Source organism: Thunnus maccoyii, chromosome 24 (genome assembly GCF_910596095.1).
Source record: "Thunnus maccoyii chromosome 24, fThuMac1.1, whole genome shotgun sequence".
Lineage (NCBI taxonomy): Eukaryota > Metazoa > Chordata > Actinopteri > Scombriformes > Scombridae > Thunnus > Thunnus maccoyii.
Window position 1 is genome coordinate 6,247,251 of NC_056556.1, and position 27,658 is coordinate 6,274,908.

At 38.7% G+C, this 27,658-nt stretch overlaps 1 protein-coding gene and 1 non-coding gene across 2 annotated transcripts; both read left to right on the forward strand.

Moving 5' to 3' along the window:
• Positions 1-3,586: 3,586 nt before the first annotated feature.
• On the forward strand, positions 3,587-3,659 carry trnar-ccu. Its single transcript has one exon. It is a non-coding gene; the product is annotated as a tRNA-Arg (tRNA).
• A 708-nt stretch (positions 3,660-4,367) lies between these two features.
• Positions 4,368-27,061, forward strand: col5a2b (collagen, type V, alpha 2b). Its single transcript, XM_042405306.1, has 55 exons — positions 4,368-4,623; positions 10,458-10,676; positions 10,763-10,984; positions 11,282-11,298; positions 11,401-11,433; positions 11,529-11,561; positions 12,170-12,223; positions 12,836-12,928; positions 13,035-13,109; positions 13,210-13,254; positions 13,354-13,407; positions 13,567-13,620; positions 13,756-13,809; positions 14,356-14,409; positions 14,524-14,577; positions 15,058-15,102; positions 15,195-15,248; positions 15,337-15,381; positions 15,470-15,523; positions 15,901-15,999; positions 16,109-16,153; positions 16,316-16,414; positions 16,520-16,573; positions 16,685-16,792; positions 16,973-17,026; positions 17,130-17,228; positions 17,489-17,542; positions 17,683-17,781; positions 18,297-18,350; positions 18,445-18,498; positions 18,588-18,641; positions 18,803-18,856; positions 19,018-19,062; positions 19,217-19,315; positions 19,410-19,517; positions 19,715-19,768; positions 19,991-20,044; positions 20,493-20,546; positions 20,637-20,690; positions 20,815-20,922; positions 21,207-21,260; positions 21,376-21,429; positions 22,267-22,428; positions 22,558-22,665; positions 22,767-22,874; positions 23,587-23,640; positions 23,738-23,845; positions 23,995-24,048; positions 24,205-24,312; positions 24,492-24,545; positions 24,662-24,769; positions 24,887-25,244; positions 25,357-25,547; positions 25,837-26,079; positions 26,163-27,061. The coding sequence occupies exons 1-55, from the start codon at positions 4,371-4,373 to the stop codon at positions 26,307-26,309; spliced, it is 4,926 nt and encodes a 1,641-aa protein (XP_042261240.1). The 5' UTR covers positions 4,368-4,370; the 3' UTR covers positions 26,310-27,061.
• Positions 27,062-27,658: the final 597 nt, after the last annotated feature.

A 27,658-nucleotide genomic window follows, 5' to 3' on the forward strand; every position in this document is an offset into this window, starting at 1 on the left:
CCATCCACCCAACCCAATTTTAAACCACTTTACTTTAACTATAACCCACACCATGTTTCAGGTGATCATTTTAACCCAAACTATGATCTTTCCCAAACCCTAACCAAGTAATTTTTGTGCCTAAACCTAATCAGACCTTAACCACAGCGTTATCACACCATAAAACATCATTATTTTTTAACAGTGATTTGTAACAGTTTTGGAAAGCACCGATATAGGCGACGTAATAGAAAACGCTCCTATGGGTCGTTCTGGAGTGCTGGTACAATCGACCTATGAGGCTGTTTAATTATGAGTATGTGTTGTCAAAAAAACAATACTTGTGATTTTTTGGCTTTAATTTGAATATTTAGACCCCTGAAGGTGTAAAATTATCCAGATTATCCAAAAAAGCGAGGAAAGCGTGAAAAAAAATTATCATAACTTTGTGTAGCAGAAATATGTTTTTCTGCTTTCCTGTCCTATGAATCATCTAACAACTACATGTGTGTGTGTGTGGGGGGGGGGGGGGGTCCCTATTCCCAGATTAGAAACACTGATCTAAACACCATGCTGAGGGATCATGTCAAAAGCTGTGTCAAGAAGTCTTTCCTGCAATTAGTGTCGAAAGAAACGATTTGGTTGTCTAAAAGTTGAGAAATCAAGTGTAGATCAAGTGTAGTTTGAGACTGAATTCAGCTGCTCTGTTTGTTTCGGGGCCAGGTATGTCAGCTGTTGTTGTGTTGAAACAGTGTGCTGAGATTTATGATACTGGCTGTCAGCTTGTTAAGACATTGACTAGCCATTTAGCATTTTAGTGTGCTGTTTTTGGCTTAGTGTGTGATTGTGTGTTTGAATGGGAAAAAGTGGATCAGAGACCAACACTTGCAGGTTTAAAGTGGATAAAACTTTCTTTTCTCTCTCTCTAGTGGCATATTTTTCTCACTACTCTCAACACAAATCAAATTATGATTTTAGATTAAACAGGTTATTAATCTGTAAATTGCTGTAGTTTGAGGTTAGGGCGGTAGTTTCCAACATTTTTGGCTCGTGACCAAAACTTTCCCTTTTTTGGATTGTTTTATTTGACAGACCCAGACATGAAGAGGTGAAAGTATACAGTATCTCACAAGAAGAAAGCAACAAGTGTCTCAATTTCCAGCTTTTTTCTTCATTGAAGTCAGTTTATGTGGGCTGAATGTTTTTTTTAATAATAAACCTGAGTTGAGGAGGTTGGGGGGTCTGCAAAACCACAAGGTGAGAGAGCAGCACAGACATATTCCACTTTAAAAGAAGCCTAGAGTTAGTCATGATAAGCACTCACATATTTTAAAATATCTGCCCCCTGCCTAAAAATATATAAACTTTAAAATCATAGGGTTCTGCAGATGATAGCTTTACTGTATGTGTTCAGTTTAAAAGATGTATTTTATCTGTAAAGCTCAATGACAAGGTTGAAAGGTTCAGTATTCCAAAAAACAAGACAGTTGTAGAAGGAAAGAAAACTAAAAAAATGCTGGAAAAAAATAGCCAAACTCTGTGGCTTGAACAACCTGCTGAATAAAGCTACAACTCTCTTTTGGTTATGTTTTCATAAAGCGAGCTACTCTGCAGGGAGAAGCAGGTTTCAAAGCGGGAGGCTTCTCCGGGTGTGGCATCTCTGCGCTCTCCCAAATAAAGGCAAACCACAAGTTTTACCCCAATCCCAACGTATAATACAGCAGCTGTGGTTTTCCCTGAAATAACTTGTGCTTTTGAATACGAGCGTCTCTCGCGGGGAGAGGCTCCACCGCATAATTAGTACTTAGGACGTCACTAAACTGCCTGGGTTGAAATATGCTCAAGAAGTCCTTATAGCAGGTGGCTATATTTGCTTCCCCCCCCTCCTTCTTTTTGGTGCTGCACTTTTTCCTGATAGTTTTTTATAAAACACTGATGGACAAAGGAGATAATATCCTAGAGGGAGTACACTTTACCAGGAAAAAAATGTTCTTTTTACACAGCAAAAAACATTCATCATAACATGTAATTTTGTCTTTCATGCCATAAAACCTTTTTTTTCATAAAGCGAGACAAAAATCTGCAAATAAGGAATCATAATTACACTTCTGAACATTTTCCCCTCCCTGTGTCAGTATATGGAAACAAGTATTTATAAAATGTCACTATTTTTAATTAGATGAAATGATTTCACACTGCTGGTTTATCAAAATTTTTATTCATAACTTGCTAAAATTAATGTAACACCAACATTTTAACAACTTCTTGAGTGTCAAAATCTTATTTTTAACACCCATTAGAGTGAGGCAGCTCCAATATTTCCTTTTTTTCTTGAAATGGCTGTATTTTGTACAAAAAAATAAAAATAAATAAATTATAGGATTGCACTGGCACATTTTACTCTGAATCTTGGCACATACCTCTTGATTAAATTACATGTAGATGGGGTTTGTGTGCCTTGATGAAAAGTATAGGTCTCATCTGGTTTTATGTTTAGACAGAGACACTGCTGCTGCAGAGATGATTGCATACTTGCATACAGACACATTTATAGACATATTTACAGCCAGGAGCTGTCAATTTCAACCGCAGTCTAGTCACTCTGACTGGATTATTGAAATGCCTTGCTCAAGTGCGGCTCAGGGGCAATTTAAATTAATTTAATTTACAGACATATACTGCTCATTCTGGTTTCTTTTTGACCTAATTTTAGCGAAAACTAAAATGTTACAAAATGCAAAACAAATGTACTTCATATCATTTTGCCAGTGTATATATACTATTAAAAACAGGGTTTTTAGATTGCGATATATGTATAAAACCTTAGTTGACTTGTTGCTTAGAAAAAATTATATTCAAAAGAAGCACTCCAGAGATCTAGTTAAACATTACCATAAAGTTTGGCGACTTGGGAGAGACAGATCAAAAAATAAAGGCCAGGATATCCCAACTTTTGGTCCGTAATGTTAGTCAAACTCTAAAAACTGATGAATACTACAATTCCCATAATACATCTTGACAGCATTTTTACATTAGACCCTCCCTGCCTGGTAAACGTGGGTGTGGGATTCCACACCCCTGTTTTACATCAACTTTCCTTTAAAAACCTGTAATCTCCAAACTGAAGTCGATATGATCCTGATGACCTCACGAGGGCTATTTTCATCCTCCACAACCACAGAAGACAAAACTGTTTTATTCTGGACTGAGCAGTTTTCTCCGGGACTCAGTGTGTCATGGAGTGTGTGTAAAATCCGTGGAATTCCCCTTTAATGTTCATGGGTTATAATCACGGTACACAGTCGATTTTATTGGCCCACATATATAATTTAGGTCTTTCTCTTCATGCTGACAGATAAGTACATTTACTCAAGTACAGCTTTGAGGTGTTTGTGCTTCTCTACAATTCAAAGGGAAATATTGTACTTTTTACTCCACTACTGTTATTTGACAGCTACAGTTAACAGACTGTACTGTTGTGTGTACAGAATAGAACAGATAACAAAATTACAGAAATACAACATGGAAAAACTATCTATAATACAAATGATCACAACCTTTATCATATTTGAAGCAGCTTTTCATTTGAGTTTTCAGCTTTAGAGAAGCCCCAGTGGCCTAATGGATAAGGCACTGGCCTCCTAAGCCAGGGATTGTGGGTTCGAGTCCCATCTGGGGTGATTTCCAGCAGAGTGGTGCAGTGAAAGTGTTCTGGGCCTGTAACCCTGATGATGATCAATGGATCAAAACCATCCTCTGTCAGGAAATCTCTATCTTTCTTCACAGTGCTTTGTTCTCGGATTAACCCTCATGCAGGTGTTATTGCCAAGTGGGATGATAAAAATTAATCCTAAAATGCTGAGAGGGTGCTACAATAGATGGCTGACAATGACACAGCAATGCCATCTGATTTGTATTGTGTTACTTGGTAAAGGCTGCAGCCTACTGGCCAACAGTGGAAAGTACAGTAGAGTGCATTCCTTCATTGTTGTGATATTTTGGGAGGATTTTATTTCTCAATCTAATATGACATGTTTTGAGACTTAAATATTTTGGGATCATGTGGGAAATAAGGATTCTCATCTTACTATGTTATACCTTGGATTCTATTATGTTTTTTAGATCCATAAATAAGAGAAAAGACTACATTTATTTTGTGTTGGCCTATTGGTTCACATGTTCAAACATTAATGCTTCTGCTGTGGTGCAATTTATAGAATAACACTGATCATGTCCTCCAAAAATGCCTGATTTTATTTATTTTAGAATTAAAGCCATACTTTACTTATACCTAATGTCTCCTATATGCAAAGAAAATGATTCATGACCCTTAGAGTATTTTCAAAAAGGTGAAAATGAGACATTCACCAAGTCAGTGACACACCTTTTAGATGGTTTCCACATGTCCATTGCTGCTCTGCTTGACTCAGACAGCTGCACTGAAAAACAGCAAAACCTACTCCAACAATCAGGTATGGAGCCCAGAGCCGTGTCGAGTCTGTGTGTGCTACACAGGGGCTGTAGTGTGTGAGGACGAGGTGTGTGAGGAGCTAAGTGACTGCCAGACGGCTGTGACCCCAGAGGGCGAGTGTTGCCCTGTGTGCTCGACTGCAGCACCAACACAGAGTACAAACACTAAAGCAGGTAAATGAAGTTACTACTGTTGCACTTTCCTCCTGAAGGGATCGTTGGATAAATATGGGGTTTTTACGGTCATACATAGCATTTATCTTCTTATCTTATACACGCCGGTTTTATGCTGTCATCCAGGCTGTTTTTCACCCTCTAGCAACAGATCTAGAGACTCCTTACCGTTATGGGAGACAATATGTCGTCTTCAATTATAAGAGCTAACAAATCAGAGCAATTGTTACTAATCTACTAGCTTTAACAAGCAAATAAGGGAGAGTAGGAGCGATTTAGCAAATATATTGGTGTCTAAATTTGTTGTTGTCTTGAGACTGACTATGAAGGCCCAACAGGTTCCTGCAATAACTAGACAGGTGTTTTAAATTATTTTAGCTGATTAAACCTCCCCTCTGGACTGTGTTGATGTCTAAAAACTGAGCTTGACTGACATCACACCCCCGTTCACTTATTTACTGCTCCACATACAGTATAACAGACACTAATAGTTTACTATATAGTATGCAGTAAATCAGGATTTTGGACAAAACTTATAACAAATTTGGACAAACTTATAAATATGCATGTATCTATATGTATTTTTGTGTTTTGTGCAGTTCCATATGTATTTTATTATTCAGTTTTGTGTATTTTAAAGGCCCATGGAGGGATGTGCATCGCAAACTAGTTTAGGCAATAAATGTTGCAGTATATGGCATTAGTTCATGCTATATACTTGTCCCTATACAAATAAACATTAAATAAATAAATACATTCACTGACAAGTATAGTGTTGCAAGACTGTAATATTTGCAGTCATAAAAAGTGACACATTGCATCGTAGAATTGTTAAAAGTCACTAAAAGAACTGCTGCACATTAATATAGTGCACTATGTGATAAATAGGGAGCGATTTTGGAGAAGAGTTTTCACCTTTCTCTTTCTTATTAGTTCATGATGTTTGGGGACAACTTTCACCTGAGCAGAGGTCTAATCAGCTAGAGTGATTGAAAACACCTGTGAGGGTGTGCAGGGCTGTTAAGATTAAAGAAAGCATATAACAAGGACGTACTTACAAGTAATGTTGTAATATCTATAGTTAATGTAACTGGAAATTTGGTACACTTGTGGACAAGAAGTGTGCAAACCAGAACATTTAAATAGGCTTACATTTCATTTTTAGTAGATTCACTGTAAAACAAACAAACAAACAAAAAAAAATCAAGTGCATGTTTATTTTATTTTAAAAAGGATATTTAGTGTCCTATATTTTCATGTAGACTAATATATTTAGTAATATATGCTTATACATTTAATGAGCCATTAACTGTGGTTCTGTGATGTTTACATGAGAGGTTATTAAGTATTAAACAAAAGGAGGTAAAATAACAGCCTTAAAAAGTCTACTGGAGAAAATGGTTAAATTCTAGTGAAACAACCCAAAGAATCACATTTTCTGACTTTGAATGAGGCCTGCAGAAGAACAAGAGGATTATAAACATCATACAGTAGTTGTGAGTGAGTTCTATATTTCACCAGTGGTTCCTCTTTATCACCTGATTACCTGAAACAATGAGATCATTCCTGCTTTCAGACAAGTTGACCTGCAGTAAGAGGATCGTTTATATAACTGATCTTCTCGTCTTTAAACAGGAAACAAAGCTGTAGATGGAAACCCTGAAAACCTCCCTGCCAATATACACTGGTAGTCTTTGCCACATGGTCCAGTTGAAGCCAACTCTTTGGATCACTGGTTAACTCACGAGCGCTATAAACTGTCAGTCCTCTGCGGTTCAAGTGTTACTTTTGCTGTTTGCTGACACCACAAGTTCCACAGTCCAAGCTGAGGAAACCAGTTTTCTCCGTATTATGTTTAAAGGTTTTTGAGCAACTGCTGTGAGAATCCTGACCACAAGAATCATAATTGTTTTCTCTTGGTTTAAACGTCTCGAGAATAGTCTGGATTAGCTCCACTGCAGCGGAGTAGAGCTAAAATAGAACATCTACAAAAAACTTTATATATACTTTTATACTCTTACAAAATTTAATACACATTTGAGAAAAAAGCTTGGGGAGAAGTGGTGGAATGTAACAAAGTACATTAACTTATACTTTACTTTACTTGAGTTTTTACTTTACACTTCTATTCCACTAGATTTTGGATGCAAATATACTTTTCACTCCAGCTTTAGTTACTTTGAAGATTCAGATTATTAATACAAAATATTATCAACTAATACACTCTGACGTATTTTCATAGATTAAGATACCCAGTAGTATATAAAGTAGGTCAAACCTTCCTTTACCAGCTGTGACATTTGTGATGCGTACACATAATTGCATCAATAATGATAATGCAGTAATATAATGTACTGTGTATTATTCTGGATGGGACATTCTGCATAACTTTTGGTACTTTAAGTACAAGTATAATTGATACTTAGTACTTTTACTCAAGTAAAATTTTGAGTATTTCTACACTGTGGTATTGCTGTTTTTACTTAAGAAAAAGATCTGAATTCTTCTTCTTTCACTATTAGAATTAGTTTAAGTTTTTTTGCTTTCTGAGAAGTATTGTAAAAACATGAAAACTGCAAACTATTCTAGAGTTGCATAAGGAAAGAAAGAACATTTGGCTTCCCAGCTCCTTAGCTGTGACCAACTTTGTCTTTCTTTGAAAGTACAATGTATGTTTGCGTTGATGCACACAGAAGGTTCTTTGAGTGAAGGTTTTTCTTGATGTACTGGAGGTTTTGATACAACAAGTAGTGCAATATAGCTGAGGAAAATTGCGAAATCCTGATTTAAAGCCCCATAATGATGCACGAAGTACCAACTGAAAAGGAACCACCCATGATACTCACGTGGCTCCTGTTCTGTCATGAGGGTACGTGCACAGAAAACGGCAAGACCTACTCCAACAACAATCAGATATGGAGCCCAGAACCGTGTCTAATGTGTGTGTGCGACACGGGGACTGTGGTGTGTGAAGACGTGGTGGGTGAGGAGCTAGGGGACTGCCAGACAACCGTGGCCCCAGAGGGCGAGTGTTGGCCTGTGTGCTCGACAGCCGCACCACAACCTCCTAGCAAGGACAATAAAACTGGTAATAAAAGTTTAAGAAGCATCTTTATCCTGATATTTGGCAGAGAGGATTTAAACTGGTCTGTCTGTTCCATAAATATCCACATTGGAGGTACATATGTGGATTTTTATGATGTTTAACAAATAGAGGAGACTTTAGAGTACTAGAGTGTAAATGATGCCTCGTAGCCACTCTACATTTCTTCTTATCTCATTTGCATTTGAAGATGAATGTCCTTACCTCTTTCAGACCACTTCCCTATCTCTTGTCATTGTTTCTTGTTTGCCAAAAAACAAACTCTTCAGTCTCTTCAGCCAAAAAGTTCATCCATTTCTTCACGATTTTTTTTTTTTTAGTTTTCATCTCATTATTTGCCTGTCTTGTTGTCTCTTACATTTCTTTGTATCTACTGTGGCATCATCATAACAAGGATGACATATAAGTGTTTATTATACTCTGTTTTGCACATATTTTAAGTTGCTTTCAATGGAATTATGTACTTAATACCCTGTTTACATCTTTTACTGTCATGAACTAATAATTTTGGCAATATTAATGAAGATTTCCCCAAAAAACAGCCTCACATACCACATGAGTCCTCACAACCTAACACTTTAGTTTATTCTTTTACAGATGCTTACATATCCAAAATAATATTCCAATAGCATAAAATTACACCTTGGTAATGTTTTGGAGAGACTACGCTGGTTAGCAATGTATATAAAGAGATCACGAGAACTTTAGATGTGAATTGCATGCAAATTTATGGAACTTGTGTTGTTCACTAAAATTTGGCTAATACTGACAGATAAATACCTCATCTTAACTTTGGTGGAGGAAAAATCAACCAATCAATGGACTCTTGGGTGACTGGCACTTGGGATGAGAGAGTTTAAATAAAGAACATAATCAAAATCAAGCAATCTATCAAAAAATAATGCAGTACATTCACTGCACGCATAGCAGTCAACCCAGTTTTTAGTCATATTTTTAATTAATTTTCATATTTTTCCATGTTAATTTAATTGCAGTGTTCTACTTGATATTTTTTTTATAATGTATGGATTTCTCTAGGCCTGAAAATGGTCCAACTTAGTCTAAAAAATTATATGTATATATGTATAACAAAAGCTCACAATGTGAGCTTGAAATTATAAAATGTAAACTGCACTTTGGGTCCCTATATTCCCAGAAAAAAGTACATTACAGAGGGCTTGTGGTAGGTGCAGCCCTGATGACATTTTAAATCTGAAACCACATCATACCCTCGAGTGCATATGCCAACAGCATGTCTACAAATAGAGACTGGAAACCAATAAACAGCTGGTCTCATTCCCCAAAATGATGTGTTACACCAGCTATATCAGCTGACCGTGAATGATTTGGGGGTACTGATGTCAGTTGATGTTCTGTTTCATCAAGATTCCTGTACAGAGGATGGCAAAGTCTACTCCAACAATCAGATTTGGAAGCCTGAACCGTGTCGAGTCTGTATATGCGACATGGGGACGGTGGTATGTGAGGACGTGGTGTGTGAGGATGTAGGTCACTGCCAGACCTCGGAGACTCCAGAGGGAGAGTGCTGCCCCGTGTGCTTGGCAGCGGCACAGCGCCCAAACACAGATACTGACACTGGTAAACTGTAGACTGTTTGTAACCTGCAGAAATATTACGTGGATGCATCTTCTTTCTTGCAGTGTTCAGTGACTTTTTTCAGGACTGCTGGTACTCTTCGTCCTCTCTCACAGCCTGAAAGCCTCCTCTTCAGGCTCCATCCTGTGCACACCACCTTGAAATGTTTTTATTTCTACAGTATTGGGCTCTGAATTTCCCTTTTTGACTGTATTTTCAGTTTATGTAGGGAATACATTAATTTTTTGCCGGATAAGATCACTTCTCAAACAACTTTTGTGCAGCAAAACTGTTGGTAGCACTTTCATCTGCATTTTTTTGTTTTAACGTGTAACTGATCAGAAGAAATTACAGCCTTTTTCATTATGAAAAAGTGGACATACTACCAATATTACTGCCACACAAAAGGAGATTGAGCAAGTAACTTATTTACCAAATAAGGTGTATCCCTCTGGGAAATCACTTCGCCCTTCGCCATGTTCAATGTCATGTTGTTCATTGCACTTTTTATGCACTTTTGATGATGGTAATTACTACTTTTATTGGTGTTTGCATTTATTTTGAGTTGCTGTCTGTTTCAGCACCATGAAAGTATTAAATGAATTATTTCTTTCTTTAAAAAGATTAAAGCCCCTATGTGTAGTATTTGAAAAATTGTGACTTTAGTGACTCCTAGTATCAAATAAGACAGCAATGCATGCAATTTTATGTACTTATCCCACGAATCTGAGACACTGAAATTAGCGGACTGAAGCAAGAACGTCACATTTTTCTGCAAAAACATCTAAAGAACCAAAAAAATCCCGGACACTGAATAGATGCATCCAAAATGTTGATTTATTGAGCACAATTATGATGTTTTGACTTCACGTCTTCATTAGGTTTCACCATTTTTCTACAAACAAAAGCTTCTTCTCTCAGAATAATTTGCTAAAATCACAAAAAAAATCTACACATATGGATTTTAACCAACAGGGCTACTCCAAACTTTTCAGAATGATTACTGGCATGAAAGTTAAGCATGTTGCAGTATGCTGTTAATGTTTTTTCTGTTTTTGACTGTTGGATTTCAGGTCACATGGTCAACATTAATTAAGACACTAGTTTAATTTCCCCACGTTTCTTTTTCACAAAGGCACCTGCACAGAAAATGGAAAAGTCTACTCCAACAATGATATGTGGAACCCAGAGCCGTGTCGGATCTGTGTGTGCGATATGGGGACCGCCGTGTGTGAGAACGTGGTATGTGAGGACCTCGGCAACTGCCAGAAAACTGTGACCCCAGAGGGCGAGTGCTGCCCCGTGTGTTTGACTCCAGCATCAACATCAACTCCCAGTACAGACCCAACAGCAGGTAAATGTAATTTATTCTGTCACCTTATTGAGGGCTTGTTGTGCTACTTTTAAAATATTCCACCCTGTTTTCATCCTCGGTTGCAGCTGCAGAGTCGAAAGGCGAAAGCTGCACAGTGGAGGGGGAGCTTTACCAGCACAACGACATCTGGAAACCCGAACCTTGTCACGTGTGTGTCTGTGACAACGGCGTCGCCATCTGTGATGAGGTGCAGTGTGAAATCCTGTCGAACTGCGAGAAGGTCGTCACACCTGAGGGAGAGTGCTGCCCTGTGTGTGATAGCTTCGCCAGTGCCAGCAGGATGATTGGTGAGAGGGACAAGAGGAACTGTTGTAAAAAATTTGGTGGTTTCAGACACCATTAGTCACAGAAATATCAATTATATCAACATTGACACATATATCAATTATGTTAATTTTACTATAATTGTCTTTTGTAGTGCTTTACGATTATAGCATGATCAAGTGTCAATTTAATTAAAGAGTTATTAGAAATTAACAACTAAACTACTACATTGCATACATTTAAGAGAGTATATCACTGTGTAGATGAAGTTGAAGTATAAATGTAATTAACTTTCTTATTTTTCCCATATTTTCTTTAAGCAATCATGGGTTACAAGGTAAGTCACAATTACTACTAACATGGATTCATATTACAATAATTGTGTTAACTATTAGTTGTTCTTTTGATAAAAAATAATATTGATTTATTTGCTTTATAGGGACAGAAAGGTGAACCTGGTGATATCCCATATGTAAGTAATTACAATGACAATGCATCCAATTAAATCTCTTATAGGATGTTTTCTGTGTCTTTTTGAAAAGTCTTAATGATGTTTTTTTCTATCAGGTGGTGGGGCTCCCTGGACATTCAGGACCCGCGGTGGGTTTTTACTGCTTTTACTCTCTCTATGGATAACTAGACAATTTATGATATATTTTTTAGTTAAGCACAAAGAAGAAAAATAGTCAAATAAAGGATTTTCTTCCTTATAATATATCTAAACATGCTAATTTGGACTCTAGAGGGCGCCAACATTGTAACAGCTGCATCTATTATAACTTAGCAGGAGCAAACATTGTACAGCAATCTTTTTTTTTTTTTCTCCAAGTATTTGTGATTGAAAAAAAAAAAAGTTTTATGTACAGTGCATGCTGATTGTGTGTGATAGAAACATGCTGGTGAGGCAGACAGGCATATTTGATGCTGCCCTTCATTTAAAGAGTGCAGACAGCACAGAGTTACATGCAGGTGTCTGGTGGAAAACTAAAGGATATAGTGCAATAATCACTGGAACCAGGAAGGCAAAAGACATTTAAATGTATATATAATATTCTGTGCAAAGACTGATGAGCCTGTATTGAAATGCTGATGACTGTAATGCACTGTAGCACATTTTGCCAGCAGATTGAAGACAATGGCTTTGATGGTTGTATACAGCAAATCTCATCCATAAACATTTTTATTTATCTCATGTGTTTCTGGTTCAGGGTCCTCCAGGAGCTCAGGGACCCACTGGACCAAGAGGCTTTAAAGGCAGACGGGTATGCATGTGATCATCTGTCAAACTATTCTGATGGCATAGGTTTTTGTTTACGGAAAAACGTGACAATCCTAGTGTTGAAACTAGTGTTTTAACTGGCTGGATCATCTCCTCTGAACTTTGTACTTAAATTTTTGTACTCTTCTTTCACTTCATCAGTTTGTATGTAAATCGGACACCAACTCCTTGTTAACATAAAAATGCTTTTCTATTTTGCAACCTAAAAATCCCCTGTAGAATCTAATCTGTTGACACTTTGCAGTTTGTCAACACCTGCTTAACCTAAAATACCTGAAATATGAACTGATATGAGTTCACATCCAGCGAATTTATGCATAGTGCTACATTCAGCTGCAGCAAATGAGTGTTAGTGAAGGAATCAGATGTTTACTCATTCATTTAATCACTATTCCAAACACACTAGTGGTCTATTAGAACCAAAATCACAAATTGTAATTTAAAAAAACTACCAATCTTACCAGAGGAGCGATAATTTGGTTTAAATGAACAAGGTATAATGTTATGAAGATGCTAAATGTATCCGATTTAACAAATGATTAATTAATTGTCTTTGCTATCCATCATTAATGAAATTTCACCACACAAACTGCAGGGATTCACGGGGCCTCCAGGATTTGATGGAGAGCCCGGTGTTCCAGGAAATCCAGGAGAGCCAGGACCCCCAGGCCAGCCCTCCCCTCCTGGGGTGAGTGTCTCATCTCTGTAGAAGAAATACAGCAGTTTATCAGAATATTAAACCACTCCTCTACAACGCATTAAACATTTAATTGAAATCATTCTCCTCCTAAAAGGGACACCTGGTGTCACAGATGGCTTCAGGTTTCGGTGAGAAGTCTGGTCTGGCTTCAATGGTGTCAGGAACAAGGGTGAGTGCTGTTAAAGACATATTTTGCATTTATGCAAAGTTAGGAAGTTTGCTATGGGATAAAATATAAAGGAGAGTGTGTGAATTGTTGCTTTTTTCAGGGTGAAGCAGGACCACGAGGACCTCCAGGACAGGCCGGTTCACAAGTAAGTTTTCTTCAACTTTCTAAGAACACAAGACTTGATGTATGAACATATTTACAAGTTTCTAAACTGAAATGATTTTACCTCTCCACTCTTGTTCAGGGCCCAAGCGGCGGTCAGGGAATCCCAGGAGAAGCTGGAGAACCAGGATTAATGGTGGGAACACTTCTGCTTCCTAATTTCAATTTTATCCGAATCAAGTGTGTGTGGAGATCAAACCTTGTTACTAAACCAGTGATGTTGGAATTGAGTCAAACTAATCTGTATCGAACCTGTCAAAAATTGTGACATTTCCTTGTTTTTGTTTGTCCACAGGGTGAGCCAGGTCATCGAGGACCAGATGGCCCACCAGGAAAAGCTGGACCCGATGTGAGTGAAACATACATGCATCTGTTTTTGTTGGCATCAGTGCTGTCATTAGCATTAGACATTAGTCATTATCACTAACTGTTAATATTATCAGTGGTTATTTACCAGTAATGATTACATTTTTTTTCTTCTCAGGGAGAAGCTGGACCTGCTGGTGCAACAGGAGAATCAGGATTCCCTGGATCACCGGTAACCAACCATTTCCAAATGTTCATACTAAAACTAAATGACTATATTACGAATCCCCAACCAGTGACACAGTCAAGCCATAATGAAATAAAATGGTGCACTGACATCTATATGCACATCATCTCTCCTAATATAGCATATGTGCATAGAATTTGATCTATAGACAGATGCTCTTTGCTGCCCCCAGTGTATGTCATTTTATATTACAGCGTTTAGTGTAAATGACAAAATCACAACAGCCAAGAATCCACACAGTTTAATATTTGAACTTGCACATCTACAAAGTGACATCTAATGGCAGCAGGAACTTGCCCTCAGTGAAACAACATTAGAGACCAGTAAAATTTGGGCATAATTCAAAGGATGTTAGTTTACTGTTTGCAGACAAGAGAGCCTGAAAATGTTGGAACGTGCATGTTTGTCAGGAAATTTTCATTTTATTAGGTGGTTAGTTGGCCAAATTGTATTGTACATTCATTGTTTGAATCTAATGTTTTATTTGATCATGTAAAGTATATGTCAATAAACCTATTGACTCTAAACTAGGGTGCGAGAGGATTCCCTGGTCTTCCAGGTCTTCCAGGACTGAAAGGTCACAAGGTAAGTTATGTTTAATTGAAAAGTCAAACGCTGCCTTTTCAGACTTAATTCTTTTTTTTTTTTACTCTTGAGACACGTCTGGAACTTGAATCTGAATTTGAATCTTTCCATCAGGGTATGATCGGACTTCTCGGGCCAAGAGGAGAGACTGGAGCAGTTGGTTCCAAGGTATGAACCTGTCGCCTGATCCTGTGATTCCCAAAGTGGACTCTATTAATTAATAATTAGATTCCTAGTATATTAAGAGAATGAACAAGAGGATTAGGGAGGCTGAATCATTGGCTACACACCGTATATCATTGTTGGAGGTGTTAAGAACTACTTTAAAGATGTTCTTAATAGCTCCATGCTGCTCTTAAGAACCTTCATCGTCCTATAAAACCTTTGCTGTGAGATTTCGTTAAATTTTTCAAATCAGCAGCTGCTTTGGGATCACTTGAGCATTTTTTCTTCTATTATTTTAAATTATTTAGAGTCACACAGAATGACTAACCTAACCAGAGAACCATGAAGGAATAATTTACTTTACAAAATATTTAACAAAAGATCATATTGATGGACAGTTATTTAATGCCAGCCATTATTTACTGTTTTTTTTCTTTTATAAAACTGCACTGTGCAAACCTGCTTCCTTTTTGTGTTTTGCAGGGTAAATCCGGTACGCCCGGTACAATGGGTCCTCCAGGTCCACCGGTAGGCAACGCATGCTGTAAACAGATCACCAGAGCAGTTTATATAGAGTCACATGTCATTCAGACAGATACTAAGCACATCTTCTGTTTCAGGGGCCCGTTGGCTTGCAGGGAGAAAGAGGCAGAGCTGGCCCAACTGGTCCTACCGTAAGAAGAACACATTTACATCCATTTGAAAAATGTCCAAAAGTGTGAAAAGATGTTGAAGAATTGAAACATTTTCTGTCTATTTCAGGGAAAACGCGGAGCACCCGGCCATGTTGGTAAACCAGGTCCTCTGGTAAGGATTTATATCTTCAGTATAAATTAATTTAAACTGTAATATAAGTCACAATGTGCAATTTTAAACATATTTTATTCAACTACAGGGTCCAATGGGAATCCTTGGTGTGCCAGGTTTCCCTGGTAGCCCAGGAATGAAGGTGAGATTGATTGATAGTTTTGTGAGTCATTTCCAGATTGGCGAAGATTTGGTACAATGTAAATCCATATAGGGCTTTATACTGTTTGTACTCTTTCTGATCTTGAATTGGAGGGAACAGTACCTGAAAATGTTGGTAATCTTTATGGTATCACTTGATTTGAGTAAATTTGAGATATTGGAAAAACTCGACAGCCAATCCAATTTGTTGTAGTTATTTCACAATATAGACATACAGCAGTACTTTGACACTGTTTAATAGCATCATCGATTTGTCAGGATCGCAAGTAGAAAATTAGACTTTTGTTCTGACAAATTTAGACAAAATAAGTCATTATAAAGTCCTTGAATAAGACCTGAATCTGTCCTCTGGTGCAGGGTGAAGCAGGTCCGACAGGTGTGAGAGGAAGTCCAGGACAGCAGGGAACCAGAGGGGATGCTGGTCATGTCGGACCATCTGGGCCCACAGGACAGCAGGTGTGTCATGATATCAACATCCTGTCTAAGTGAGCACATTCTGTAGGAAGATATTATAATTTGGGATTACTTTTTATTACTAATTATCTTTTCTTTTTTTTTTTAACAGGGTGCTGAAGGACCTGGCGGAGCTCCAGGTGCCCGTGGCCAATCAGTGAGTGTCAGAATGTCAGATTTACAATAAATCTCTCAGTTAATGAGAAGTGTTTTTACATAAAATCTTATGAATATATCTAAAAGTTTAAATATTATAGATATTTATGAAGTTTTAATTGATTATTTTTTTGATTGTGTGACTGCTCCTCCTCCCTCCCAGGGTGTAGCAGGTGTCCAGGGACCAGCGGGGCTGCTGGGTCCCCCCGGCCCTCCTGGCCCCCAGGGAACTACAGGAGCACCAGGACCAAAAGGCCAATTGGTATGAGCTCTAATTTTGAATATATATTTGTAACTTATGAAATCTAATGTGTTGACTGAGGTCATTTAATCTTTTTTTTTCATCTGATCTTTTCCTTTTTCACAGGGTGATGTTGGCGTGCCTGGATTCAAAGGAGAAGCTGGAGCTAAGGGAGAAAGAGTAAGTTTTCCAAAAAACATCCTGACATAAAGAATAATTTTAATTGTATGTAATGTAATGTAATTGTTGGAAGGCTGATTGTCTGGTTATTGATTTGCTGTGTCATGTTAGGGTGACCACGGTGCTCCGGGTCCGTTGGGCCCGATGGGAGAGGATGGGAAGCGTGGACCCCGAGGTGATGCCGGGTCCATCGGTCCTGCAGGACCTCCAGGAGAGACAGTGAGATGACTTTTTCTTGGGAATGTGGGATTCTTGGGAAAAGACATTTACTTTATACTCTTGAATCTGACACAAAAACCATACTTTCTTTCTATATAATGTAAATTTTCGCTTAAAAAGTCTTTATTCACCTTTATCCACTCAATATTTACATAACTGAGAATCATTAATTCATTTTAGGGTTCTCCAGGAAACAGAGGTTTCCCTGGTGCAGATGGTTTACCAGGCCAGAAGGTGAGTGGATGACAGCAGAATTGAACTAATGTGATTATTCCGAGCATTATCTTCATCATCTCTGTTTCTGTGATTTTCAACAATTGATGTTTGGTTGAAACAGGGAGCCCAGGGTGAAAGAGGGGTGTCAGGATTGACCGGCACCAAAGGTTTAGACGGAGATCCAGGACGGACCGGAGAGCCAGGTTTAACTGGAGCTCGGGTAAGACAGACATATGTGTCTGCTCTTGTTGTCTATTCTTGATGTGAGAATAGTTCCAATCCTCTATAAGTACTATCATCATGTCTTTATCACCTCACCCTTAACTGGGGAATTTTGGTGAGGAGGAAAATATATACAGTGTGTTTCTTCCAAAGTTCTCCAAAAATATGACCACACATAAAATCTGACTGCATGAAACTGAGGATGAAACATCAATAACCTGTTAATCTAAGGTGGATCTCTGACATATTATTTCACAGGGTCTGACAGGACCTATTGGGGCTCAGGGATCAGAGGGAAAGCAAGGACCAACGGTATGCAAAACTTTCAAGTGTGTTTCTTTAGTTCCCAAACTAGCTAATAAACAACTCAGTCTTGCGCCAAACCCAGAGTACAGCATGTATATTATTTGTTGCATGACAGCATATATTAACATTTCTTTCTGTCTTTGCAGGGCTCATCAGGAGAGGATGGGAAACCAGGCCCTGCTGGCTCTACTGGAAACCGAGGGTCAATTGGACAGATGGGCCTGCCAGGACCAAAAGGCTTTGCTGTCAGTGTGAAGTTTGTCACTTGCTGAGTTTACCAGACAAATATTATGTGTCTTTAGAAAAAAGTACAAAAAAACAAATAAGACAGTATTTTATACCATTGGAATGAGTAGCTTCCATTTTCCTTTTTTTTTGTCAAATTTTACTTGTAGAATATAAAATGTAAAATATAAACATAAGTTTTATAAAAGTTTGTTCATTAGAGTTTTAACATGGAGTTTGTTTTTTTGGGATCTAATTGATCCCAAATATGAGTGACATCACTCTGAAAGATGATATAGTCTTTGTACATAACCCATAAAACATCACTACTTTTGTACATATTTGGTTTTTAAGACCAGTAGAAAAAAAATATGTAAAGGAAAAAAATTGCTTGATTTTGCAAATTTTCTTACAAAAACAGATGTTAAGTATTAGAAGGAGTTAAATATTTTAAAAGCACATTTTTATTATGATTTATTATAATAACTCTGGTAACTCAACAGATAATGATATGATTTTGGGTGTTGATTTTTAGGGTGATGCTGGGAAGATTGGAGAGGCTGGCACCCCTGGACCTCCAGGTCAAAGGGTATGTTATTTTCACTAATGGATTAAAATAATTAATATTTTTTGTGGGACTCTGTCAAGGAACAAACCTGATAAATACTGGGACTGTCTTGTAGGGAGTGAATGGAAAAGAAGGAGAGGAGGGCGCTGCTGGTCCACCTGGCCCAGCTGTAAGCATCTTTCTCTGTAGAAACAGTACGTCAACAATTTAATAATATTATGTTGAGATCATGTTAAAACTCAATTTGCATTCCTCCAGGGTACTGCAGGGAAGAGAGGAGAGCAGGGACCTCAGGGAGTGATCGGTTTCCAGGTATATACCATTAATTAATTTTAAAAATATATATTTTGAGGACAAACTGCTTGCCAGTTGACTGTTGTTTTTTAATATATAATTTATTAAATATATGAGCTTTCACAATGATTCACTCTTTAACCGGCATGTTTATACTTGTTCATTATTGCATATTGTAGGGTTTGCCTGGACTGCCAGGAGGACCTGGAGAATCAGGAAAACCAGGTGCTGAGGTAAGACAAAATAATACAAATAATGAATTTGCAAAACATTTCAGATTTTTTTTTTTGACACCAGCAGTTCGACAGTTGAGATAATGTACAGTACATCAGTGTAAGCCTCTGAGAAACTCTCCATATGCTGATATATATTGAGCATTTCATGTTTTCTTCAGGGTCTTGCTGGAGAGGCAGGGGCTGTTGGTGCTACAGGTCCGAGGGTAAGTCTGTTACTACCTGTAATTACTGACTGACACAGTTTTCCAGTCACTCACAGAGTCTGAATCAGGTGCCTTCCACTCACAAGTCTTAATGTTTCAGCTTTGAATGCATTAAGGGATTTTTTTTGTCTTTAATCCCTGACTGTTCCTGCAGGGAGAAAGAGGCCCTCCAGGAGAGAGAGGTGAAATCGGACCCAACGGACTGCAGGGACCTAAAGGTAGTCCAGGTGGACCAGGACCAGATGGGCCAAAGGTATCGCAGTAGATGTTGTACGTAATATCTGAGTTGTTGCATGTAGATCTTGTTTACAGTAAGTCTTACTGTGATATGTTTTTGTGCATTTTAGGGTAACTCTGGTCCAAAAGGGAGTGTCGGAGAACCAGGAGGTCCAGGACTTCAGGGGATGCCAGGGGATAGAGGTATCTCAGGACCCTCAGGCCCAAAGGGAGATGCTGTAAGTTAAAGAGTATGATTAGTTCTCCAGCAAAGATGCACAGACACCAGTTTAATCATATTCCTCAGTAAAGAAGAAAATACAGTATCTGCTAGTGGGGTTTCTCTCAAAATTCCTCAATTTCTTTTGGGGTTGTCAAAAGTAATACTGGAAAATGCTGTCAATCACTAACATCGGAAAACGTCTTCTTTCTTCAGGGCTCTGTTGGAGACAAAGGACTTGAGGGCAAAGCAGGAGCTGACGGTGCACGGGTGAGTTTACAGTTTATTGCAATTTATTGCAGATTTCTCAGAAAGTGAAAACAAAAGTTTGTGGCAAATTATTTGACCTGATGGCCCTGCATGAGGGTGAAAATCTCAATATCAGCAGAAATGATTCATAAACTAGCCGCTACACTACGGTAAACCATAGTATAAGAAAATTATTTTCAAAATACATACAATATTCCTAATATATTTTTGTTTTATTAAAAGGGTCTTCCTGGACCTGTTGGACCTGCTGGTTCCAGTGGACCCAATGGCGAGAAGGTGAGATCAAAAGCATGACTTTTAGCATTTACTTTAAACCCGGAAATGTGATTGTTCAGGTTTGTGTTATCAGCTCATGTTAGCTCATGTTTCTTTGAAAAATACTACTGCAAAATCACTAGAATTGCTAAAATATTGACTGTATTTTAACAAAATTGAGAAGTAGATAGAAAATTTTAAAAGAACAATATAGGTATCAAATCAAAAAGATGGAAAACGCAAACTATAATATGCATCTTGCTACACAACAAGTAACTGTGTAAAAGGTCTTCCACTTTTGATTCAAGATTTAATAGCCCACTTGATACATGATATGCCATGATCATAATAAATAATTTCAAAGTCTTTCAAACCTTAAACCTTTGGCTTTGTTATAAATGAAACAATAAATTATTTCCATGTTTTAGGAACTTTCTAAATGAATTTGACTACTGTTCCTTTATTTCAGGGTGAAACCGGACCACCAGGACCTGCAGGTCGCCGAGGGTCAAGAGGAATAGCTGTCAGTAGAACCTACTTTATCTTATATCTGAATTGAATGGATGTACTTCCTTCTCTTCATTTTTAAAGCGTACATTTATGATATTAACAGGGTTCTGCTGGTGAGCCTGGTCCAACTGGTGCGGTCGGTTTCCCTGGATCTGCTGTAAGTAGTTACTAAGACAGCTAACATGGCTTTCATATTGAAATTATATCAATAAATATCTGCAAACTGCAAAATCACAGCCAAAGGTTCAAACATCATAAAGCATATAAAACTTCCTTCCCAGGGTATTGAGGGTAAGCCTGGGGCCAAAGGTGATGCAGGTGAGCCAGGCAAGAAGGGAGAAGGAGGATCACCTGGACCACAGGGGACGGCTGGGAAACCTGGACCACAGGTATGCATTAAAAACATGAAGGATCACATAAACTTCTTTTCAAAACATCAAAGATAAAACAGTTTCTAAAAAATATTTTGGTCTGAAATCATGATGTAAAGACCCAGTAAAAGGCAAAGACTGTTTGTATTGACTTACAATGTAAAAAAACATGTAAAACACGTCAGTTAAGGTAAAAAAAAAAAATCCTAATTATTATTTGTAAAGTAGTTTTGCTCGTCTCATTACTCTGTTTTAAGATATTTAAGATGATTTAATCTAACCATGTGTGTTTGTGTTTGCAGGGGCCTGTTGGTGTGACTGGATTGAAAGGTGGCAGAGGAACACAAGGTCAAACGGTAAGTTAGGCTCTATATTTTGGCCAAACAGTCTATTTCTGTAAACAACTATACAAGTGTTATTTACATTATCATCATTAAAGTATTCCTTATTGGTCATGTTTTCTTTCCACAGGGCTCTCCTGGTTTCCCTGGGTTACCTGGAGGAATTGGACCACCTGGCTCTGTTGTGAGTTAGTCTGTTACTTAAAGGGGACATATCATACACATTTCCAGGTCTATATTTATGTTCTGGGGCTCTACTGGGATATCTTTGCATGATTTACAGTTCAAAAACTCTTTATCTTATACTGACCCCTCAGTTCAGTCTCTGTCTGAAACAGACACCTACCTGAAACAGAAACCAGGTCAAGGCCCCCCTCCCAATTAGCCCCCTCTGTTCTGATTCTTTGGCTCCCAAAGACTACGTAAACAAACAATAGCAGTCGGATTTTGGTTACTTTTCTCATTCTTTACATGAAATATAAACTTCTCAAATACATCTGTAAATGTTTGTGCCCGAATCCATTCCGAAATATGCAAGTGGACAATATGAACAACCAGTGGAACAACCTTAGTGACAGACTTACCAACAAAGGCTACCAACGGATGGCCGTTTGCGGGCATGTGCGAACGATCTGACGTCCATTCAATAGAAAAGTAGATGTAACATGGCTTTTGACTTGAAGGCAACATTTTTAAATACATTAATCTCGTGTTTTGGAACTTTGCACATGTTTAACATAGACATTTGGCATCATAACAGTATATAAATGAGTGAAAATCACAAAAAACATGTGGTATGTCTCCTTTAATAAACCTTAGATTAATGTGGCGCTTCAGTTTCACTACAACAGAAATATACTAAAACTGTCGAATGAACCACTGTTTTCAGTCGTCAACCACTTTCAAGATCTCAGTGGGTTTCACTTTACTTTGCAGACTCTCATCACTGTTAGAGTGTCACTACATAAACAGTTACACTTTTAAAGATTTGTACTGAGGAGAAATCATGTGTATGTGCCAGGGTGCTGTTGGGGCAGACGGGAACATCGGCACTCCAGGAAAGCAAGGCCCTGCTGGAATTCGAGGGGAGATTGGAGCCTCTGGACTTCAAGGAGAGAGTGGACCTCCAGGTCCAGCAGGCAGTGCTGGAGAGAAGGGAGAGTCTGGAGAGGATGGTCCTCCGGTAAGGTGCAAGGAGGAGTTTAAAAACATATCCTCCAACAACCATACACAAATAAATCCTGACAAATTTCTATTGCTTGTCTTCATTCATTGTCTCTTGTCACTCTCAACTCTTGTGTTTCTCCGTCAGGGTCCTGATGGGCCTCCTGGACCTGCTGGCACCTCAGGACAGCGAGGCGTTGTGGGTCAGCCTGGACTCAGAGGAGAGAGAGGCATGCTGGGACTGCCAGGTCCTGCTGTATGTATTCCTGTTGCTTATTGTTAGCCATTCGTGTTGAACCACTGAGTGAATCATCAGGAGTCTTTAGATGATGACGTTGGTGTTTATTTGTTTCTCAGGGTCCACCAGGAAAACCTGGAGCATTTGGAATTAAGGGCGGCAAAGGGCCTGCTGGTGGAGTTGGTTTACCAGGAGCCACCGGGCCAAGAGGAGATGCTGGCCCAGAGGTTTTTCCTGCCAATCTTCACAGCTTGTTTAGCTAATTATTTTACTTAGATTTTCTTGCAGCAAATATTGCTTTTTTCTTGAGAAAATGAACCAAATAGAAAAAGTTGTTTTGAATACCAAAAAAAAGTTGACAAAGAATATTGTTTTTACTGATTTCAGCTCCAGAAATACAATTTTAACTATTTGGCATTAAACGTTTTCTCCAAAACGCAAAACTTCAAAGCCACAGTATCTCAGAAACTGACATATACTTAAATGCAAAAAGGCTAATCTAGCTGTTTTCTGTTGAATAAGAGAGTCTTTCATCAATATGCAACAAGTTTATCATGTTTGTAGAGTTTAGTATGACAGTCGGGGCATCAAATATTTCCACAGTAAATCAATCAGAGTCCAAAATGCCTGTAGAAGTTTAATAGTCTTTGTACAAAAATATTTGTACTATCTGAAAATTGTCTTCCAAGTAATCAAACACTGGAAAAAGAACATGGGCAAGAAAGAAAACTTTGTTAACTTCCTCCCCAACACGTTTTTAAGGGATATGTTTTCTTAATTGAAACCTACTGTTATTTTTTTGCTGACGATTTGGCTTTTTATTTCACAGATTTGTGTTTTTGTTCTTCCATTTTCTGTAGTTTGTCACCACATATGCACAGTTTTTGTTTTTTCCTCAGATGAGAAGTTTATAATGTCATTATCTGTGTTTTTAATCAGGGTGTTGCTGGAGCAGAGGGGTCTCCTGGTAATGATGGTCTTGTAGGAGATAGGGTAAGATTTACTGTAATACATGGTGAATGTGCGTGTTTAGTAAGGCGTTTGTTTTTTGTTTGTTTTCTTGCTGTAATCACTAGTGTGTTTTTTACAGGGAGACAGAGGTAATCCTGGTCCAGAGGGTCTGGCTGGTGGCCCAGGTTCTCCAGGAAATGAGGGTCCAGTGGGAATGACCGGTAGTCCAGGACAGAGAGGCGAAAATGTGAGTTTCACCAACAGAAATACAACCAGCTACAAAAAAATGGCTACAGCAAGACAATATTTTGGTTTACAACCATCAAAGAAAAAGAAAATCTTCTCAGAGACTCTCTAGTTATTTCTGTCATGTCATGTCATGTCTGTCATGTTTAGGGTGCCATTGGCTCACCTGGACCCCAAGGAGCATCTGGAGTACGAGGCAAAGTGGTAAGGAAGACATGACAATTTGTCACAATGTTTCTGCCCATAAAACCAGCCAACCCAACAATTCAAAACATTAATCAAACTTTGTACTAATTTAAGTGGGAAACAAAGTATGTTCCAATGACCTGTGTTAAATTTTGATCATGTGTCTGCTTTTAGGGCCCTCAAGGACCCCAAGGAGAGAAAGGAGCAGCAGGAGACCAAGGAGAGAGGGGTCAGAAAGGACACAGAGGTTTCACCGGGCTCCATGGTTTGCCAGGAACTACTGTGAGCAAAATGTTTATGATTTAAAGCCTCAAAAAAGCTGCGTCAGATACTTATATGTCTTTAGATAATTCAAGGGCTTCTATTTTCTGCAATCAACCAGTTTCTGTGTAGAGAAAAGAATAGAAATAAGATAACAGTGAAGGCAACAGCAGATGAGATATCATTCTTTTCTGTTTCAGGGTGCCACAGGGGAGCCAGGAGATAAAGGTATTGTTGGACCAGCCGGGCCTAAGGTAAGTGGATAATAGCACCAGGTGTGCAGTGAAATTTCTCTTTGTTTCTCTTTAATTTCTCTCCTTTATTGCCTTTTTTTACAGTGTCAATCTCTCAATGTCTCAACATTACACAGGGTCCTCCAGGAGTGGTGGGTCCTCCTGGGAAGGAAGGAAACATCGGCCAGCCTGGACCAATGGGTGCCCCTGGAAGCAGAGGATCCAGTGGAGACATAGGGGCACAGGTGATATTTTTTCACATTTTAATAATCAGCTGATGGTCTTATCCTGAGAGAATTACAGTGACTGTAATAATCCAAAATCATTAAAACTTATTGAGATGAAAAATCTTTCTTTGTCAGGGTCCGCCTGGTGAAGCCGGACCCCCCGGCCCTCCAGGCCCTCCTGGACCTCCTACCGCAGGTGTGGAAGACCTCTATGCTGCTCTAGTTGATTATGACGAGAATGGCGGCATGCCGGAAGCTGTGGAATTCGTGGAGGACGATGTTGCGGCTGACCCTCCTCCACTTCCAGAGTTCAACAAAGATGAGGCCCTTCCTAATAAGATCCCAGCCATCCTGCGTGCTGACACCGGCGTCCATGCCACACTGAAGACCCTCAGTGGACATCTGCAGAACCTCCGCAATCCTGACGGCAGCAAGATAAACCCTGCAAAAACATGCCAGGACATCAAGCAGTGCTACCCTCTGAAAAAGAGCGGTGAGGGTTTTCTTCTCTACTGTTCAGTGCTTACCTAGAGAAACAATTTTTTAATACAAGAACATTTTACAGACTTGTATTTGAATGGATTTTGTTTGTGACTTTGATACAGGTGAGTACTGGATTGATCCAAATCAAGGAAGTATAAAAGATGCCATCAAGGTCTTCTGCAATATGGAAAGTGGTGAAACTTGCATCTCTGCTAATCCAGCCAACATTCCCCGCAAATCATGGTGGACTAAATCCACTCCCAGCGCCAACATACCTGTGTGGTTTGGAGCCGACATGAATGGTGGAAATAGAGTAAGCAAACAAGTTTTATCTCTGCAATATTAATGCTTATGTCATTATTCAAATACATGCATGTTGTGGAAGCTTTGAAATAGTTCAGGACATAAGGGTTTGATAGATGTTTCCATGATGTAAAACAGGTTTCTTGGTGTGCCAGATATTTTGGGGTTCGTTTCTATTCTGAAACATATCTGTTGGTAATAAAAATCTGTATCAAGTCATCTGTGGAATCCAACATGTGCATTTGACAAAAACTGTCTGGCCTGGTTGTAATCATGTCAAATGTGAAATTTAATTTCAGTTCCGCTATGGAAACAAGGAGGAGCAGCCAAACGCGGTGGCAGTTCAGCTGAAGCTGCTGCAGCTTTTGTCCAAAGAGTCACACCAGAACATCACCTACCACTGCAGGAACAGCATAGCCTATAAAGACGAAAAGAACAGCAACCTGAAGAAAGCTCTGGTCCTCAGAGGCTCCAACGGCCAGGAACTGAGAGCACAGGGCAACAACCGTCTGCGATACACTGTCATCGAGGACGGCTGCTTGGTAAGTCATCAACAAAACAAATACCAGCATGTGAAAAAAAAGTAAGCCAGATGTTCTGATTTATCTATTTTTTTCTCCCTCAGAATTCAAATGGTGAGTGGGGCAAGACAGTGATTGAGTACAGGACTCAGACTTCGGCCAGGCTGCCCATCATGGACTTGGCCCCAATGGACATTGGAAAGGCTGATCAAGAGTTTGGCCTGGACATCGGACCTGTGTGCTTCTCATAAAATGCAAACCCCCAATGCAACATGGACAGAAATAGCCCTTTTTTAGAGGAGCAACATCATCATCAGAATTTATAGAATATGGATAAATGACTCCTCTTTCTGTGAACGTACAAGTCGATGAAGGTTAGAAGGTTCATTGCTGCCGTTCTTCACACATGGCTGCATTACAGTACTTGCTGCGTCTGCAAAGATTCTGGTGTGAATGAGGACTGGTAGAACGCTGACATTATTTATTCATCTTGTCAATACATCTAGAGCACAAGTACTCTACGGGGAAAGGTGGTACAAATAAATGCCTGAAGTGCTCAACAGGAAACTCAAATTTATGCAAAGTGGGGGGTTACATGGCTTGAAAACTTGCACAAACTGGGAAAACTGCCAGTAATATTAAAACGTAATGACCTGTAATGTCTTTATTAGGAATTTAAAGCAAATTGCGTTAAAATTGAAGGTTTATGGTGAATAAAGACTTATTTTTTAGAAGCTTTTTATTCCAGTAAATGCACATCCACAAGCCTGGCATGGGCAAGAGTTGATATGTCTGTAGTATTCACTTTTGATGGAATAAAACATGAAAATCATGCTTGAACCTAAATTATTATGTTCTGTGCAGGAACCTTATTTACTCCTACAGAAAGTCTTGTTTTATCTCCTTTTACAACTTTCAACTGTAAATGCAACATATGACTGTAAATTACAAATGATTTGTTTATTGTTGACTATGGATGTGGAATAAATGTCTTTCTTTGGAATGACTGTGCTCTTCCCACAAACCCAAGCGAGAAAAGTTGAATAAACACTCACGGAGAGCAAAAATTAGCTTTGAAAATGAGTTCATGTTTTCAGAAATCACCAACAATTAAACCATCTCACCACTGGAGGGAGACAGAGTCATTTATTGGAGTCATCAAATCACAGTTAACTGCTCTCACCTGACATCCCAGGTGTAACAAGTTCTTCGATGGCTGAAATGAAAACCAGCAGTGGGGTTCCACCTCAAGGGGTTTAAAATCAATTAGTGTGTTGTTGTTTTTTTAATGTAGTGTCAACCTATACTTTAGACATGGATTCATCTTGCATGAGTGCTTATTTCTTTAAATTTAACAACACACTGGCTCACTGATTAAAAAAAACAACATAAATCAGACAGTAACCTATTTAATGATCTAATTCCAGCTTGAAAGCATGTCCTGACCGCCTGCTTTTCTCTTTTGTGTGCTTGTGTGTCTATACAAATGGGTGTGTGAGCGAACAAGATGAAATAAAAAAGAACCAGAGAGAGGGAGAGAGTAGGCGTCCTTACCTACATCCATAGTCCTTACAGGAAGAAAAAGAGCCAAAGTTCAGGC